The 17,690-nt window shown below is 45.7% G+C and overlaps 2 protein-coding genes across 2 annotated transcripts in view; one reads left to right on the top strand and one right to left on the bottom strand.

The window, feature by feature from the left end:
* The window catches only part of REEP2 (receptor accessory protein 2), a 73,498-nt gene that overhangs the window by 51,278 nt on the left and 4,530 nt on the right, over positions 1 to 17,690 (top strand). The gene's annotated exons all lie outside the window — the stretch shown is intronic.
* ETF1 (eukaryotic translation termination factor 1) overlaps positions 15,341 to 17,690 on the bottom strand; it is a 37,517-nt gene continuing 35,167 nt past the window's right edge. Inside the window, exon 11 of the mRNA XM_049786018.1 lies at positions 15,341 to 17,644. Within this exon, the coding sequence (XP_049641975.1) occupies positions 17,562 to 17,644 (83 nt within the window). The 3' untranslated portion in view covers positions 15,341 to 17,561. The remainder of the gene's footprint in view (positions 17,645 to 17,690) is intronic.

Raw genomic sequence — 17,690 nt, 5'->3', positions numbered from 1 at the left:
TACAAGAAAAAAACATCTAACCCCATCAAAAAATGGGGAGAAGAAATGAACAGACACTTTGACAAAGAAGAAATACGCATGGCCAAAAGACACATGAAAAAATGTTCCACATCACTAATCATCAGGGAGATGCAAATCAAAACAACGATGAGATACCACCTCACACCCCAGAGAATGGCACACATCACAAAGAATGAGAATAAACAGTGTTGGCGGGGATGTGGAGAGAAAGGAACTCTTATCCACTGCTGGTGGGAATGCTGTCTAGTTCAACCTTTATGGAAAGCGATATGGAGATTCCTCCAAAAACTGGAAATCGAGCTCCCATACGATCCAGCTATACCACTCCTAGGAATATACCCTAGGAACACAAAAATACAATACAAAAACCCCTTCCTTACACCTATATTCATTGCAGCTCTATTTACCATAGCAAGACTCTGGAAACAACCAAGATGCCCTTCAACAGATGAATGGCTAAAGAAACTGTGGTACATATACACAATGGAATATTATGCAGCTGTCAGGAGAGATGAAGTCATGAAATTTTCCTATACATGGATGTACATGGAATCTATTATGCTGAGTGAAATAAGTCAGAGAGAGAGAGAAAAACGCAGAATGGTCTCACTCATCTATGGGTTTTAAGAAAAATGAAAGACACCCTTGTAATAATAATTTTCAGACACAAAAGAGAAAAGAGCTGGAAGTTCCAGCTCACCTCAGGAAGCTCACCACAAAGAGTGATGAGTTTAGTTAGAGAAATAACTACATTTTGAACTGTCCTAATATTGAGAATGTATGAGGGAAATGTAGAGCCTGTTTAGGGTACAGGCGGGGGTTGGGTGGGGAGGAGGGTGATTTGGGACTTGGGTGATGGGAATGTTGCACTGGTGATGGGTGGTGTTCCTTTTATGACTGAAACCCAAACACAATCATGTATGTAATCAAGGTGTTTAAATAAAAAAAAAAAATTAAAAAAAAAACAAAAAAAAAAAACAAACAAAAAAAAAAAAAAAAAAAAAAAAAAAAAAAAGAAAAGATGGGGCTGGAGAGATAGCTGGGAGGTAGGGCTTTTGCCTCTCATGCAGAAGGACGATGGCTGAATCCCGGCATCATCCCATATGGTCCCCTGAGCCTGCCAGGAGAGATTTCTGAGCGTAGAGCCAAGAGGAACCCCTGAGTGCTGCCAGGTGTGACCCAAAAACCAAAAAGAAAAAAAAAAAGGAAAAAAAAAAAGAACACACACACACACAAAAGACCACACACACACAGACACACACACAGACACAGACACACACAGACACACAGACAGACAGACAGACAGACAGACACACACACACACACACACACACACACACACACACACACACACACACAGCCACTGAGCACATTCTGGGACCCCCAGAGAGCCTGTAAACTACTGGGTACGTGGAGATGAATGCTCTTTATCATCCAGACTTCAAGTGTGGGATCAATTTGATTTTAAAACAAGTAAATAAACAACAACAAAAGGCTCTCGGGGCCCTGGGCTGCAAACCTAAGGCCTGGGCTCAGTGGCCTGCTTTTCCCACTCAAAACAGGCTTCCTGCCACCTCTTCCTTCCTACCGGCCACCTAGTACTGTGGGTAATGTAGTCCCGCCCGGGAGCCTGTTTTCTCGGTTCCCGCCTCTCCGGGTCCCTCCCCGGCCGGCCTCGGCTCTCCGTGGCTGCAGGCCGGAGGGCACCTCGGGGTAAGAAGGCGGCGCTTGGTCCTCGCGGGGCCGGGAGATCCCGCTGGAAACCAGCGACTATTTATAGCCCCGCTTAGAGGGCGGAAAGCTCGAGAAGAGCCAGGAAGTCCCTGCAGCCTCTCTTCCAGATGGAGAATTTGGAGAACTGCAGGCCTGGCTGGGCAGGCCGTTATTGTCTTCGTGGAAGTGTTTGGGACGGCTGAGAGTCCTTTAAAGCGGGAGAGGGCCCTGCTATTCTCTGGAGACAGATGCTCCAGTGGTTCTGAGGCCTTTGGGCTCTCTCCGTGGGGGTTATTTTAATTATTTACTTATTTGTTTGGCTTTTGTGCCCCTTTCCCCTCATGGTACTCAGGGATCATTCCTGAGCAGGGTTGGGTGCAAGGCAAGTGCCCTAACCTCTGGACTATCCTATTCCTCTGGTCCTGTGGTGAGGTATTTGGAATCTGGAAATCGATAAGAGGAAGGAGACCTTTGGCAGGGGGGAAAAAAACAGGAGCCAGGCTAGAGATAGTTTACTTGGCTGACTAGAGATATCTGTCCCTGAGCATCACTGAGTGTGGCTTAAAAATTTGTGACCCCAGGGGCCGGCGAGGTGGCGCTTGAGTTCTGCCTTGCAAGCACTAGCCAAGGAAGGACCGTGGTTCGGTCGGTGGTTCGGTCCCCTGGCGTCCCATATGGTCCCCCCAAGCCAGAGGCAATTTCTGAGTGCTTAGCCAGGAGTAACCCCTAAGCATCAAATGGATGTGGCCCCAAAAACCAAAAAAAAAAAATTGTGACCCCAGTATGACTGTTGTCTGGTATTTTTGCTAGTTTGCTTGCTTTTTATGTGCCACACTGGAGGCACGCAGGGGTTACTCTTGGCTCTGTGCTCAAAAATTACTCCTGGCAGGTTAGGGTGGGGAATCATACGGGATGCCAGGAATGCCAAGCTTTTAAAGATAGAAATGAAATTTTTGTCAGTGATTCCAACTTCAGGTATAAAAACCAAGTAAAAAAATAATTTTTTTTTTTTTGGTTTTTGGGGCACACCCGTTGACACTTGGGTTACTCCTGGATATGCGCTTAGAAATCGCTCCTGGCTAGGGGGACCATATGGGAAGCTGGGGACTAAATGGGTTGGCTGTGTGCAAAGCAAGTGTTTTATCTGCTGTACTATTGCTCCAACCTCCTGTTAGCCTTTTATGGAATTTATGACAAGATATTTTTTTTTTTTTTGGACACACCTGGCGGTGCTCAGGGGTTACTCCTGGCTGTCTGCTCAGAAATAGCTCCTGGCAGGCACGGGGGACCATATGGGACACCGGGATTCGAACCAACCACCTTAGGTCCTGGATCGGCTGCTTGCAAGGCAAACGCTGCTGTGCTATCTCTCCGGGCCCAAGATCTTTTTATTTATTTATTTTGGACTACACTAGGCAGCCCGTGGTGCTCAGGGTTACTCTTGGCTCTGCGCTCAGAAATCACTCCTGGCAGGCTTGGGGGACCATTTGGGATGCGGAGATCGAACCCGGGTTGGACTTCTGCAAGGCAAACACCCATTTCTCTGTGCTCTCACTCAGGTCTGGAGGACAAGATCTTCATTGGGTTAAGGTGAATCAGGAACTGAATATGGGCATGAGGCTGCCCTTAAGCTGACACCCAGTAAGTGCCTCCAGGTGTTTGTTTTTTTTTTTTTTTGAGGACATCCCTGGGCTTCCAGCTTGAAGCCAGTGCAGCCATGGGGAGTTTACCTGGGAAAGGGAAAGATGAATGTGGCAGAGGAAGACCTGAGACAGGTGAATTCTGGGTCAGAAGGCAGAGACAGGCTGGTCAACATTACCAGTAGTTACCAGATATTAACCACACCCTGCTGTGCTCAGATAGATCTTAGTCCTGGCCATGCTTGGGAGACCTAGGGAACCATATGTGGTGCTGGGCATTGAACCTGGGTTGACTATATGTACTATCTCAGGCATTCTTTCTTTCTTTCTTTCCTTTTTTTGGGGGGAGGGCACACCCGGTGATGCTCAGGGGTTACTCCTGGCTATGCATTCAGAAATTGCTCCTGGGTTGGGGGACCATATGGGACACTGGAGATCGAACCCAGGTTCGTCCTGGTTGAGCTGAGCATGCAAGGCAAACACCCTACCACTGTGCTACCGCTCCAGCCCCACTGGCTGTTTTCTTTTTTTTTTTCTTTTTTTGTTTTTTTTTTTTTGGGGTCACACTCAGCAGCGCTCAGGGGTTACTCCTGGCTCTACACTCAGAAATCACTCTTGGCAGGCTCGGTGGACCATATGGGATGCCGGGATTCGAACCACCATCCTTCTGCAAGAAAGGCAAACACCTTACCTCTCTGCTATCTCCCCAGCCCCTTTCCTTTTCTTTTGGCCACACCTGGCAATACTCAGGGGTTACTCATGGCTTTAATTCAGGAATCATCCCTGACAGTGCTTGGGAGACTATATTAGATATCAGGGCTTGAACCCAGGTCCACCACGTGCAATGCAAACACCCTGCTGTTCGATCTCTCAACCCAAAGGATTCTCTTTTTGAAGCCCTGTCTTTTACAGCCTTGTTAGACAAAGTTCTGAATCCCTGTGTCCCAAAAGTCTACTCTACATGTGAGATGGGGTGAGGGTTGGTCTCTTGGGCTGTACCTAGCAGTGATGGGAGCTACTCCTACTTTAGTGCTCTAAGGGCCTCTACTTTATGCTGCATTGGGGGACCCTGTAATGCTGGGAAGCAAAGCCTGAAACCTGGTTTCCTGCATGCAAAGCAAGCACTCACTTCAGGCCTTTGAAACATCTACAGCAGATTATTTTATGTAACAAATGAAATAAAAACTCAGTTTAACAAAACATTCTATTTTAAACTTGAAGAGGAGAATAATATGCTTAAGGTCTTATGGCTACCCTCCCACCTGTTAAATATCTTTTAAAGGGGAGAAGAAAGGTATCTGGGAAACAAAGAAACCCTCTCCACTCATGGAAATGAAGAACTGTAGTTTAAGAATGAAAGATTGCATATTATAAGATAGATGAATGGCTGATATGCACATGAAAAGATATCCAAGATCATTAGTCACTAAGGAGAATGCAAATCAAAATCAGAATGACACCATCAACGAACAATTGAAAAGGACATTTTAAAAATTCCATTTATAATAGCATGCAAAATAATCAAATACCTAAGAATAAAGTTAACAGAGGGATTGAAGGAATTGTTAAAACTATAAAATAGTGCAGACAGAAATTAAAGTTGACCTAGGGCTGGGGAAATGGCTCTAAGTACAGGAGTGGGAGCTTTGCATGTAGGAAGCAGCATCAAACCTGGATACCACACAGCCTCCTGACACGGCAGGTTCTGCTCCTTCATCCCCATAGAAAAATTAAAATGACTCAAACATGGGTTTGAACACTTAGTTCAAACTAATATTTGAAGGTATACTACACTACCCAAAACAGTCTGCAGATCTAAAAAAATTGAAATCACAAATTTTTTTTATTATTATTCTATTGGTTTTGGGGTCAACACTCAGCAATGCTCAGGGGTTATTCCTGGCTCTGCATTTGGGAGTCACACCTGATGATGCTGGGGGACCATATGGGGTGGTGGGGATAGAACCAAGGTCAGCTGGTTCGAAAGCTGCTATACTATTGCTCCAGCTTCGAGTCTATAAAGTTAATGTAATCTCTGGGGGGATTGTGGGTGGGAGATGGTTCTAAGAGTTATGAGATGTCTTATACTTTACATGCCAGAGGTCCTATTAGATCCCTAGCACTGCCTGCTCTTCCAACCACAACCAGAGGCTGGAGCGATAGTACAGTGGGTAGGAGGGAAGGTGTTTACTTTGCATGCTGCAGACCTGGGTTCCATCATATGTCATATATCAGCATGTCATATGATCATATGATGTAACCCTGCCCACCCCTCCAGCCCACCAGGAGTGATTCCTGAGCACAGAGCTAGAAGTAAGCCCTGAGCAGTTTTCTGGATGTAGCTCAAGATAAACAGATAAAAACATAACTCAACCCTTATTTCATCTTCTAGACTGCGTATCGTGCCCAAGCACTGAGTGACACCTGAGCACAGAGCCAGGAGTAGCACCTGAACACTGCCTAACAGGTGTGGCAAAACAAAACAAAGCAAAACACAAAAACCCCTCATAAACCAATCAAAACCAGAGCTGGGGGCTAGAGAGATTGCCTTGCATGAGGCTGACCAAGGAAGAACCTGGGTTCAATTTCCGGCATCCATATGTCCCCCGAGCTTGCCAGGGAGCGATTTCAGAGCGCCAGGTGTGTCCCCCTCTCAAAAAAAAAAAAAAGATGAAGAACTAGTACAGAGGGTGAGGCACATGCCTAGCATGTAGCAAATTCTGGTTTGAATTCCCAACACTGTATATAGTCCCTCTGCTATAATATACACAGGCACTCAGATTCTTGTCCTTAAGCAGTCAAGATTGAAAGCAAGGGATTAGGGGTCAGAACTAAAGCACAGCATTAGGGCATTTACCAAAAGCACATTGGTAGGTAGCTAATCCAGGTTTGATCCCCACCATCCCATAGTCCCATATGGTCCCCTGAGCACCTCTAGGAGTGATTGCAGGAGTAACCACCAGGTCAGTAAAAAAGAAAGGAAGGAAGGAAGAAGGAAGGAAGGAAGGAAGGAAGGAAGGAAGGAAGGAAGGAAGGAAGGAAGGAAGGAAGGAAGGCTAGAGATGGAATGTCCAAATTCAGAAAAGATTTTATTTAAGGGAAGGGAAAGAAAGGGAAAAGAATGCTGGGAAACTCCCAGGTTATGGGGGGAAAGGGAGTGTTTTAAGCAGACAAAAACCTTTAATACTCTTACTATGTGGGGAGGGAAGGGTGACTGTTTCATAATTAAACATAAAAGAGATGGGCAGTAAAATGGGTGAGGTGTTGAGCTGATTCTCTTCTGGAGAGCGGTAATCTAGATTATTTGGTTTTCTGGGTTTTCAGGCAGAGCCCAGGTCACCCACGTGATTAGGTATGACCTAGCCAGTGGTCGGCAAGCCTGAGGCTCGTGAGCCACATGTGGCTCTTTACACTTTGAATTTGGCTCTTCTGTGTGCCCGGCGGCCGCTCCAGGAGTCAGGACTCTGCTCCTAGCCTGTCAGTGCGCACCCTTTGTGGCTCTCAAAATAAATTTCAGTCGTGGTTTTGGCGAGATTTGGCTCAGTTGAAAAAAAAAGGTTGCCGACCACTGACTTAGGCCCACCCTCCACTGTTCTGACATTCCAGATCAATAATTCCTTTTCTCCCAGTCATGCTTAGTCTTACTTTACCTGATTCCTTTTTGTACCTATCACCCAAGAACTGCCAATGGTTACTTCTGTGTTCAGAACCAGGTATGCCTCCTGAGCACCACCTGGTGTGGTTCTTAGAAAACAAAGAAACCCCAAACCAAAACTCAAATAATTGCAATTGCTATCAATTCCAGGGGCTGATGGATATTACTGTGGGTAGGGTGCTCACCACACCTGTGGCTGACTGGGTTCGATCCCTAGCACTCCAGATGGTTCCCTGAGCTGCAATATGAGTGTTGGGTACTAGGGATCCAACCTCATTTGGCTGTAGTACAATATAAACTCCCTGCCTGCTGTACTATCATTCCAGCCCCCCAGAGTCTTTTGAACCCCACAATTTAGTGTTTTGTTTTGTTTTTTGGAGCACTCCTAGCTGTGCTCAAGGCTTTTTTATTCCTGGCTCTGAATCCATCATTCCTATGGGACTTGGGGGACCATATGTGGTGCTGGGGATTAAAAGCAAGCATTTGACACCCTGTTTTGTTTTCTCTCAGGTCTCTAATTTAATGTTTTAAAGTTTCATTTCCTAAGTATGTTGATTAAGTTTTAGACAGTTGCTGAGTTGCTCCAACTCCCTTCTTTAAGGTGTGGTTGAAAGTTCCAATTCTAATCCGGTCTGGATCTTTCTGGCAACCAGTTTCCATTCTAAAGCCAAAAAGGGGCCTTCAGCTTTGGGTCATCTCATTAACATACAAAAGACATTCTTTATCACTGGCCAGATTCTGTGTGCCAGGAACTGGGAACAAAGGGCAAATAAGTATTTAAAAACATTTTTGGGGGGCTGGATAATTAGTATTACAGACAGGGGGTAGGGTACTAGGGTTCTTGCTTTGTACTTGGTCCACCGGTTTTGAGGCCTGACAGGAGGGACTCCTGAACTCAGAGACTGGAGTAAGACCTGAGCACTGCCAGGTGTGGCCCAGAAAAATATAACAAAAGAATAAAATAATAAACTCATATTACTAAAAAACCCCTCTATATGGCCCTGTGCTGCATGAGGGCTGGGGAGATGCTTACTCCCAGCAATGCTGTGGGTGTCAGGACTGAACCTGAACCTGGAAAGCAAAGCACAGCGGGCCTCAACTCTCTCTCTTTCCAGCTCAAATAGATATTAAAAAAAATTTTTTTTAATAACCCTTTAGTTTCTTTTAATAACCCGACCCCCACAGAGGTGTAGTGGCCAGGACCACCTGCTGCCATGGTCAGGTGCCCAGAGCCACCTGAACTAGAGCTTCTATGGGCCACGTGTGCAGGGGACAGGCTTGAGAGCTTCACATATGCAAGCATGCTCTCTATATTGAGATAAAAAAAAGAGGGCCCGGAGAGATAGCACAGTGGCGTTTGCCTTGCTAGCAGCCGCTCCAGGACCAAAGGTGGTTGGTTCGAATCCCGGTGTCCCATATGGTCCCCCAAGCCTGCCAGGAGCTATTTCTGAGCAGACAGCCAGGAGTAACCCCTGAGCACCGCCAGGTGTGGCCACAAAAAAAAAAAAAAAAAAAAAAAAGAGAAACAAATATGTAATAACCACTGGGTGTTTTTCAAAGGAAGTGTGAGGACTACACATATTTCTTTCTTTTTTTTTTTTGTTTTTGTTTTTGTTTGTTTTTGAGTCACACCTGGTGGCACTCAGGGGTTATTTCTGGCTCTGCACTCAGAAATCGTTCCTGGCAGGCATGGGGTACCCTATGGGATGCTAGGATTCGAACCGTCAGTCCTGATTTGGTTGCGTGTAAGGCAAATGCCCTATCACTGTGCTATCTCTCTGGCCCTGCCATGGAGAGATTTTTTCTGGTTTTACTTTTAGCTCTATGCTCAGGGATCACTCATAGCAAACCTGGGAGACCATATAGGGTGCAGGAGATGGAATCTGGGTTGGCCACATGCATAGCCAGTACTGTAACTAGTTCTTTCTGGCCTCCCTCCATGGGAACTTTCATGGGAAAGCAATTGGGTTTGACAAGTGCTTATTGAGGAGTACGTATTCTGCTTCCAACTCTGTCCTCTTGTCTTCCCTTCCTGTAGATCTTTGCTACCATTGAAGTTTGTAGAGCCCTTATCAATTCCACCCCCCCCCTTTTTTTTTTTTACTTTGCGGTCATACCCATATGGATGCTCATCACTGTGCTCAGCCTGTTGAGTTCTCATTTCTGTTTTTATTTTGTGAAGCTTCTGACCTTTCCCTGTCTGTATCATGGTCCCCAAGCCCAACTAGGAGTGGTCCTGACTACCACTGGGTATGGCAACAACCCTAAAGCCAGGATCTACAGGCTAGTACAATGGTTAGTTAAGGCAGTCATCTTCCACTGCACTATGTCCTACCCATCGTACTACGGATGGAGGTACTTTCCATGGATGGATGTAACCTCCATGTTTGATTTGGGAGAGCCTGGGCAGCTCAGTCCAGTAGGAGTACAGTGTGTGTGGGAGGACCTAGCTGGGCTAATTTGGAACCTCAGGGGCTGGAGAAGCAAGTTAATCCACACTCTTGAGCCAACCCTGACTCACAAGGAAGTGACTTCAAAACAACTTTCCTAACACCACCTGGATGATGGCCACTTTTTCCGCTCCCAGATCTGGCTCTGGCTTCAGGCCACTGGCTCTCTCTGATCCGCCCTTTTCTCATCTCTAACAAGGGGCTTAGATGAGAAACAAGATCACTGGCATGTTAGAGCTCTGAAACTGGAGTTGGAACATTAGGTGCTCCTGTTGGCTCTGCTAATTTGCTCCAGGAACTTGACAGGTTACTTATTTTGCTCTCCAGGCTATTTCTTTGGGGAGGGGCACACTTGAGGCATACAGGTCTTACTTCCGGTTCTAAGGGATCACATCTGGCTATAGTCTGCAACCATGTGTAGTGCTGGGGATTAAAGTAGGATATACTGTAGTGAAGGTGAGTGCCTTAACTACTGTATTTCTTTGGCCCCTGGCTTTATTTTTGTTTGCCATGCCCAGTGGTAGTCAGCATCACTCCTGGTTGGGCTTGAGGAACCATGGGGTGCTGGGGATTGAACCTAGGTTTACTGTGTCAGGCAAGCACACTACCAACTATACTATCCAGTTTACCAGCTTTCGTTTTTTGTTTCTGGGGCCACACCTGGCAATGCTTAGGACTTACTCCTGCTTTGTGCTCAGGATGGGCTGGGTGGACCATATAAGATGTGGGGGATCAAACCCGGGTCGGCCGTGAGTGCCCCTACTCACTGTACTATTTATTTGGGCCCCCAAGTTTCTTTTTTGGCCATACCCAGTGGTACTCATGTTATTTCTGGCTCTATGCTCAGAAACTACTCCTGGCAGGCTCTGGGGACCATATAGGATGTCAGAGATTAACCCTGGGTCGACTATGTGAAAGGCAAATATCTTACCTGCTGTGCTATCACTCTGGCCCCAATCCTCAGCTCTCTTATGTCTTTTTGGATCACACCTAATGGTGCTCAGAAATTGCTCCTGGCCCGGGGAACCATATGGGATGCCAGGAATTGAATGGGGGCTCTGTCAGGTGTTGGCCACATGCAAGACAAATGCCCTATCACTGTACTATTGCTGTGGCCCCTCTCATATCTTTTTTTTTTTTTTTTTTTTTTTTTTTTTGTTTTTGTTTTTGGGTCACACCTGGCAGTGCTCAGGGGTTATTCCTGGCTCCAAGCTCAGAAATTGCTCCTGGCAGGCACAGGGGACCATATGGGGCGCCGGGATTCGAACCGATGACCTCCTGCATGAAAGGCAAACGCCTTACCTCCATGCTATCTCTCCGGCCCCCCCCTCTCATATCTTAATGAGGGAACTTGAATGGTAAGGACCAGGACCCTTTCAAGAACTAAAATGATTCCTTAGGGAGTTTAAAAAAAGGGGGGGGGGACTTCTGGAAAGCTAATGGGGTGGCTGTAGACAGGATTATAGTCAATTCCCCCCCCCCCCACATCCTGTGATATTCTGGAATGGAACCAACTCTTCCACATACTCTGCTCTTGTGCTATTGCTTTTTAGCCCCTAATGTGTTTTCTTAATATTCCTGAAATTTCATATTCAATATTTCTCCCCTCCCAAAACTTAAGAGAAAGGAAGAGAAGGCAGACAGAGTAGCTCCAATGTTATGAGAGGATTTCCTGAAGCAAGAGTCTCAATGTCTTACTTTGGGGGGGGGGAAGGTTTGGGCCACACCGGGTGACGCTCCTGGCTTGGGGGACCATATGGGACGCTGGGGGATAGAACCTCGATCCGTCCTAGGCTAGTGCACACAAGGCAGATGCCTTCTGCCCTGCGCCACCGCTCTGGGCCCTTACTTTTTTTTTTTTTTTTTTTTGGTTTTTGGGTCACACCTGGCAGCGCTCAGGGGTTACTCCTGGCTCTATGCTCAGAAATCACCCCTGGCAGGCACAAGGGACCATATGGGATGCTGGGATTTGAACCACTGTCCTTCTGCGTGAAAGGCAAGCACCTTACCTCCATGCTATCTCTTCGCACCCCCCCCCTTTTAAATGGTAGAAAACCCAGCTATTTCAGAGAAGAACACTCACTGAGTAAAAGGAACCGTAGGGCTCGAGAGAGCTCAATGTAGAGTGCAGGAGTTGCATGTAGGAGGTATGTTTGCCTAGCACAACAGGCCTCATCTAGGGTAAAATAGTCTCTTATCTAAACCCCTTTTGATATATTTCATGTATTTCATAAAGGAAGCTGTTATACAAAGCAGTATCGTTATCAAATGGTGATTTAACATTGATGTAGTCATCCAGTCCACATTCCATTTTGTTGTTCTGATAAGGGCATATTTTAAAAGCTGAGGAAGGGCCCGGACAGATAGCACAGCAGCGTTTGCCTTGCAAGCAGCCGATCCAGGACCAAAGGTGGTTGGTTCGAATCCCGGTGTCCCATATGGTCCCCCGTGCCTGCCAGGCGCTATTTCTGAGCAGACAGCCAGGAGTAACCCCTGAGCACCGCCGGGTGTGGCCAAAAAAAAAAAAAAAAAAGAAAAAAGAAAAAAAGCTGAGGAAGATGCCCGTGGTGGAGAAATTCCGTCATGGTGTCCATTCTTTGGATAAGCAATAGGGGTCCTCCACAATCCAATGGGATTAATTTCATCCATCAACTGTGGCGGTGGCCACAGATGTCTTTGAAAACAGAAAATTCAGGGCTTTCCTCTCCACTCTTCCTCTTTTCAAATTTTAAGGGTAAAAAGCGGTCTAGAATCACCCTTTAATTCTTGCCGGAACTCCTTTTTTGCAGCTGTACATTTTGTTCGTCAGAATTCTTCACTTTGGCACCACCTCGTGGTTACCAGTGCAAACTGCGCCTTGTTGTAGTGGGTTTAATCTTTTGACCAGGGTTCTTACTTAGTAGGCATTGTAATTACAGGCAGAGAAACAGCTTCAGGATCATTCCATTTCAGTTCTTCATATTACCTGGTTGCCATTCTGTTCTGGTTAGAATGTTCTTAGATTCTTTTTTTTTTTTTTTTTTTGGTTTTTGGGCCACACCCGGTGATGCTCTGGGGTTACTCCTGGCTGTGCGCTCAGAAGTCGCTCCTGGCTTAGGGGACCATATGGGACGCCGGGGGATCGAACCGCGGTCCATCCTAGGCTAGCGCAGGCAAGGCAGGCACCTTACCTCTTGCGCCACCGCCCGGCCCCAGAATGTTCTTAGATTCTTACACTGAGAGAAAAATAGGTAACAACTTACCTGTCACAGGACTGGCTGACAGATCTTTTTTTTTTTTTTTTGGGCCACACCCGGTGACGCTCAGGGATTACTCCTGGCTATGCGCTCAGAAATCGCTCCTGGCTTGGGGGACCATATGGGACACCCAGGGATTGAACCTCGGTCCATCCTAGGCTGGGGAGCTCAGGCAGATGCCTTATAGCTTGTGCCACCACTCCGGCCTCAACCGAGTTTTTTTTTTTTGGGGGGGGCCCCACACCCAGCAGTGCTCAGGGGTTACTCTTGGGCTCTACTCTCCAAAAATACTCCTTGCAGGCTCAGGGTGCCATATGGAATGCTGGGAATAGAACTCAGGTCAGTTGCGTGTAATGCTAATTCTCTACCAGCTGTGCTATTGCTCTGGCCCCAGATTGAGTTTTTATTCAGACCTGACCCTGTAATTAGGTTCTAAGTGCCTTTTTTTGGGATGTGTGTATTCTACCTGATAGAAATCGGCTTATTCTTAGCTCTGGTGGAGCTTGGGGGGACCTATGGGATGTCAGGGGTTGAATCTGGGTCAGCTATGTACAAGGGAAAACACTACTGTAGCTCCAGATGGTCTTGGCTGTTCACTGAACTCTGGGATGAGACTGCAACAGCCCCTTTCAAAGAACTTTTTAAGTTGATTACAAGAGGACCCTGGAGTTGTTTTCTCATATACCCGATTCCTGTAGCTGAGCCATTCTCGGTAACTCTGGCACCCAATGCTTCCTCACTCCGTCAGCTTCTGTGTCCCTGGAGGCACATCCCATCAAGATGGGAACTTGGCAGGTGGGAGTTCCAGGAGGTACTCAAAGTGGCAACAAGGGACCAAGGGAGAAGTTGGCATGAGGCTTAAGTTCCACCTTGGCACACAGCCCTGAATCTACAGTGCCTGCCCGTGGAGCATCATGGTGTGAAAACGAGTCAGAGAACAAAAGATGGCGAGTGCTACAGGCCCAGACAGGCAAGAACCACAACCCACACATCCGGCATCAACCTTCCAACTTCTAATTTCAAACTCCACCTTAGGGATGCTTTAGGAGGAAATCACTCCATGCACAGGCATGTCTGCCTTTCCCAGAGGATGACTGCGTTTCACCATGGTGAAAAATAGATTAAAAAAAAAAAAATCTATGGAACTATGTTGAAAAAAGAAAGGAGACGGGAAGGTGGCGCTAGAGGTAAGGTGTCTGCCTTGCAAGCGCTAGCCAAGGAAGGACCGCGGTTAGATCCCCCGGTGTCCCATATGGTCCCCCCAAGCCAGGGGCGATTTCTGAGTGCATAGCCAGGAGTAACCCCTGAGCGTCAAATGGGTGTGGTCCAAAAAAAAAAAAAAAAAAAAAAAAAAAAAAGTAAAAAAGAAAGTGACAGGAAAGAGGCCAAAATTGGCCAATTTTACTAGCTGAAGTGCAAACCAGGTGGGCTTCTTAAATTGTCAAATAGGAGATTTGTGCACCTCTGTCTTTAGGGAAAGTAAACGAAACAAATCCTTTTATGCTCAATACCTTGCCAAGAATTGCTCCAGTGGGTCGGGTCAGCCACCGCCCTGCTTTGTGGATGAATTATTGCTCCTACAAAGTGCCAAAGATGGAGATCAGGTGACACCGTTTTTGATCGTCCATCTGGGCTATTCGGACTTAAAGGCAATCAAATGTAGAAAGAAAATCAAGTCTGGAATTAGGACTGGATAAAAACTGGCATTACCATTTCTCCTTTTGAAGAACTTTTCTCCTTTTGAAGAAGCTTTTCAAATTTTATCACCTATAAAATGGGACATTTCGTCTACTTCCATGAAAGGCTATGCATACTTGATCAAATGCCTCAAAAAGGCAGAGGAAGGGGCTGGCCTTAAGGCTGGAGCACATACACATGGGCCCTGTGCTTTATCTTCAGTATCATAATACTGTTTCCCTAACACTTAGATGGAAGTAAGGCCCTTCAAAGCACGAGTTAGAGCCCCTGCCCAGAAAAAGGGGGAAGTTATTTTGGTGAGGAGGTCCCCCCCCCCCCCCCCCCCCCGCACACCTGGTAGTGCTCATGGTTACCTCTGGCTCTGCATTCAGAAATTACTCTTGGCAGTGCTTTGAGGAGCACATGGGATGTTGGTGATTGAACCTGAGCTGGTCGTAAAAGTGCCTTACCTGCTGTACTATCACTCCAGCCTCCACAGGGGAAGTAGTTTCTTTGGCCTAAATTTATATAAAGTAGGGGCCGGGCGGTGGCGCTAAAGGTAAGGTGCCTGCCTTACCTGTGCTAGTCTAGGACGGACGGCGGTTCGATCCCCCGGCGACCCATATGGCCCCCCAAGCCAGGAGCAACTTCTGAGCACATAGCCAGGAGTAACTCTTGAGCGTCACCGGGTGTGGCCCAAAAACCAAAAAAAAAAAAAAAAAAAAAAAAAAAAAAAATTTATATAAAGTAAACTTGGTCACAGCAATTTGAAAATCCTCCCACTGGAGTTAAATTTTGAATCACTTTAAACCAATGTCAGGGAGCAAACTGATAAGGGAGACTGAAAAGTTACTAGCCATTGGCTAGACTGACACATGCCTTGCAGAGTTGTCTCCATGTTTCAGACTTTCTAGGAATATTCCTAAAGAATCTCAAGCACACAACAGGTATTCTTAAATATGGTTTAATACTCTTCTCCATTTCTGTACATCACAACACCAAGATTTCGCTGCTTAGGATCTCTCTGTAGAGGCTATAGAGAATGCAAAGGCTATGGTTTTCACCTCCTCTTATTTATGTTTGTATGTGTAAGTGTAATACATATCAGTATATATTGATACACACATCAATATATAATGCAATATATATCACCGAAGAGAACACATTGATTAAAGGAATACAAAAATTTGGCATCATTTCCAAACTTAAATAGTAAAAATAAAAACTACAAAAGGAGCTGCATACCCTAAACTTATCATGTGAAACAACAAGCATATTCAAAAATGTAAATTTACATCCAATTTCTCTGGTCTTGTCATATCACATTAGACCCATTTACAATGGCAAAACCCTAAGGTACTGCTGCGAAGAGAGCATGTTTGCTTACTACTGGGTGTTCTGCAAACAAACAGCAGAGCCCAAAGCAAAAAGCCTGTTCCGGTGATGTCTCCAACATCGGTGAACACCAAAGAATTGACTTCTCACTGGGGGTTGAGACATAAGGTTATACATTGACAAACAATTATTTGGACCTTAGAGTACAGTGTGAGAACCAGAAGCTTTACATTTAAGACATACTCCCTTCATTCAAGTGAAACAGGATTATTGGAACAATAGGCAGGTCTGCACCCTGGGAACAAGGAGCTGGTTCAGACCAATAAAGCTACGAGTGACTGAGTCAAGTCAGTGAAGAACAGCAGTCAGGCACTAAAGTGTTGAAGTACCCAATTTGGAAACCAAATGCACCCCACTAACTTTTAAATATGGGGCGATACCAACTGACTTTTAAAACCTTTGGTCCGTCAAAGTCCATTTGGTATACTTTTTTCCATTGCTACCATGGGGCACGTCTTACACACTTTGTTCACTGTCACCACCCCGGGCACGCCGTGACCTTGCATGTCAAGTCCTACTTACAGCCCAGCTGTTAAGCACAAGCTTCAGGTTTTCAGGCCCACTTTTGGATCCAACATGGTTAAGTCCTTGGTGCCAAAAGCTGCGTCCTACCCTTTTCCTTCCCCTGCCCTTCCCACCCTACTTCCATAATTTCTCATGAGAGGTGCTTGTAAGTCCTGTATTTGAAACAGATGCTCCCACCCCACCAGGAGGTCAGGGGTTTACAATTACATGCACAGTCATACATGTCTTGTCTGTCGTTTCTGTGAAAAGCTTGCAATTAATTTTCTAAAAAAATCAAAACATTCATATCATGCCATCCAAACCAAGGAAACACGAACATCTCCCTTTTACCAAGGATAGACCCAGGCAAAATAAAATATTCTTTAAATATCTTTGCTTCCACTTAAATCACATGTTTTATTTCTCCCAATCCCAGCAATAGCACAGAAGCCCCATCATATCCATCCCAAACTGGTGTCTAGTAGGTTAAGAGTATGAGAACCCTTGTCAAAGCAATGGATGCTGAGGCCTCCCAAACCCCAGGCACAAAAGTGCCCACAAAATAGATGGAAGAAAACAGTGCACTGGCCCAAATGCTTCATGTGTCAGTTTGCCTTTGCAATGTAATTTGTACTGTAGAAACAAACTGACAGCCTGGAGGGGAAAAGGGTTTTGTTTGAGGGAGTGAAGTTGAAATCGCCTCCTCTTAGCTCACCCTTTCAACATTGAACAGAGACCAAGAGAGAAATGGTTCCAATATTTCATCACATGTATTTCTTCTTATGCAGTCTAAGCTGAGAATGCCATGTAAATGGGTCACTGCGAAATGCAGCAATTTAATTTCCTCCAATCAAAATAAGAAACAAGCCATTCTGATTGCATTTCTATTAACTTTTGAAGGTTTACAGCAGTTAAAGTATTTTTGCTTCTATGTATGAAGGTTAAAAAAATCATTTTTTTTTTTCATAAAATACAAGAGCAACCAATTTCACCATCGAGTAAAAGTAAAAATTGGGATTCTCTTTTAAATTAGTCCAAGTGGCATTTAGGAACTTAGTTGTAGGCTGCTGAGCTGACACCATGACAAATCAAAGTGTAGGGTTGGGTCTGGTTTAGTTTCGGTTTTCTTTTCAAAATCCAATGCTCATGGATTAAGTTCTGGAAATGTTCCAATTGTAAGGCAGGGATCTGTTTGGATTCCACCACGGGTATGCTCCTTGGGTTGGATGCTGGAGGGTGAGGCACGTTTTGCCGGACCCATGTCGACTACCTAGTAGTCATCAAGGTCAAAAAATTCATCATCTCCTCCTTGGTATTCCATTCCCTGGAAGTCTACACGGTACCGCAAGATACCTGGGAAAGCAAGCCAAGAGTAAGCCACGTACGCTGTGGAATGAAA

The sequence above is a fragment of the Suncus etruscus genome, chromosome 14 (genome assembly GCF_024139225.1).
Source record: "Suncus etruscus isolate mSunEtr1 chromosome 14, mSunEtr1.pri.cur, whole genome shotgun sequence".
In the NCBI taxonomy this organism is placed as follows: Eukaryota; Metazoa; Chordata; class Mammalia; order Eulipotyphla; family Soricidae; genus Suncus; species Suncus etruscus.
Note: the sequence above shows the minus strand (reverse complement) of the source record. Positions and strands in the feature narration are given on the sequence as shown.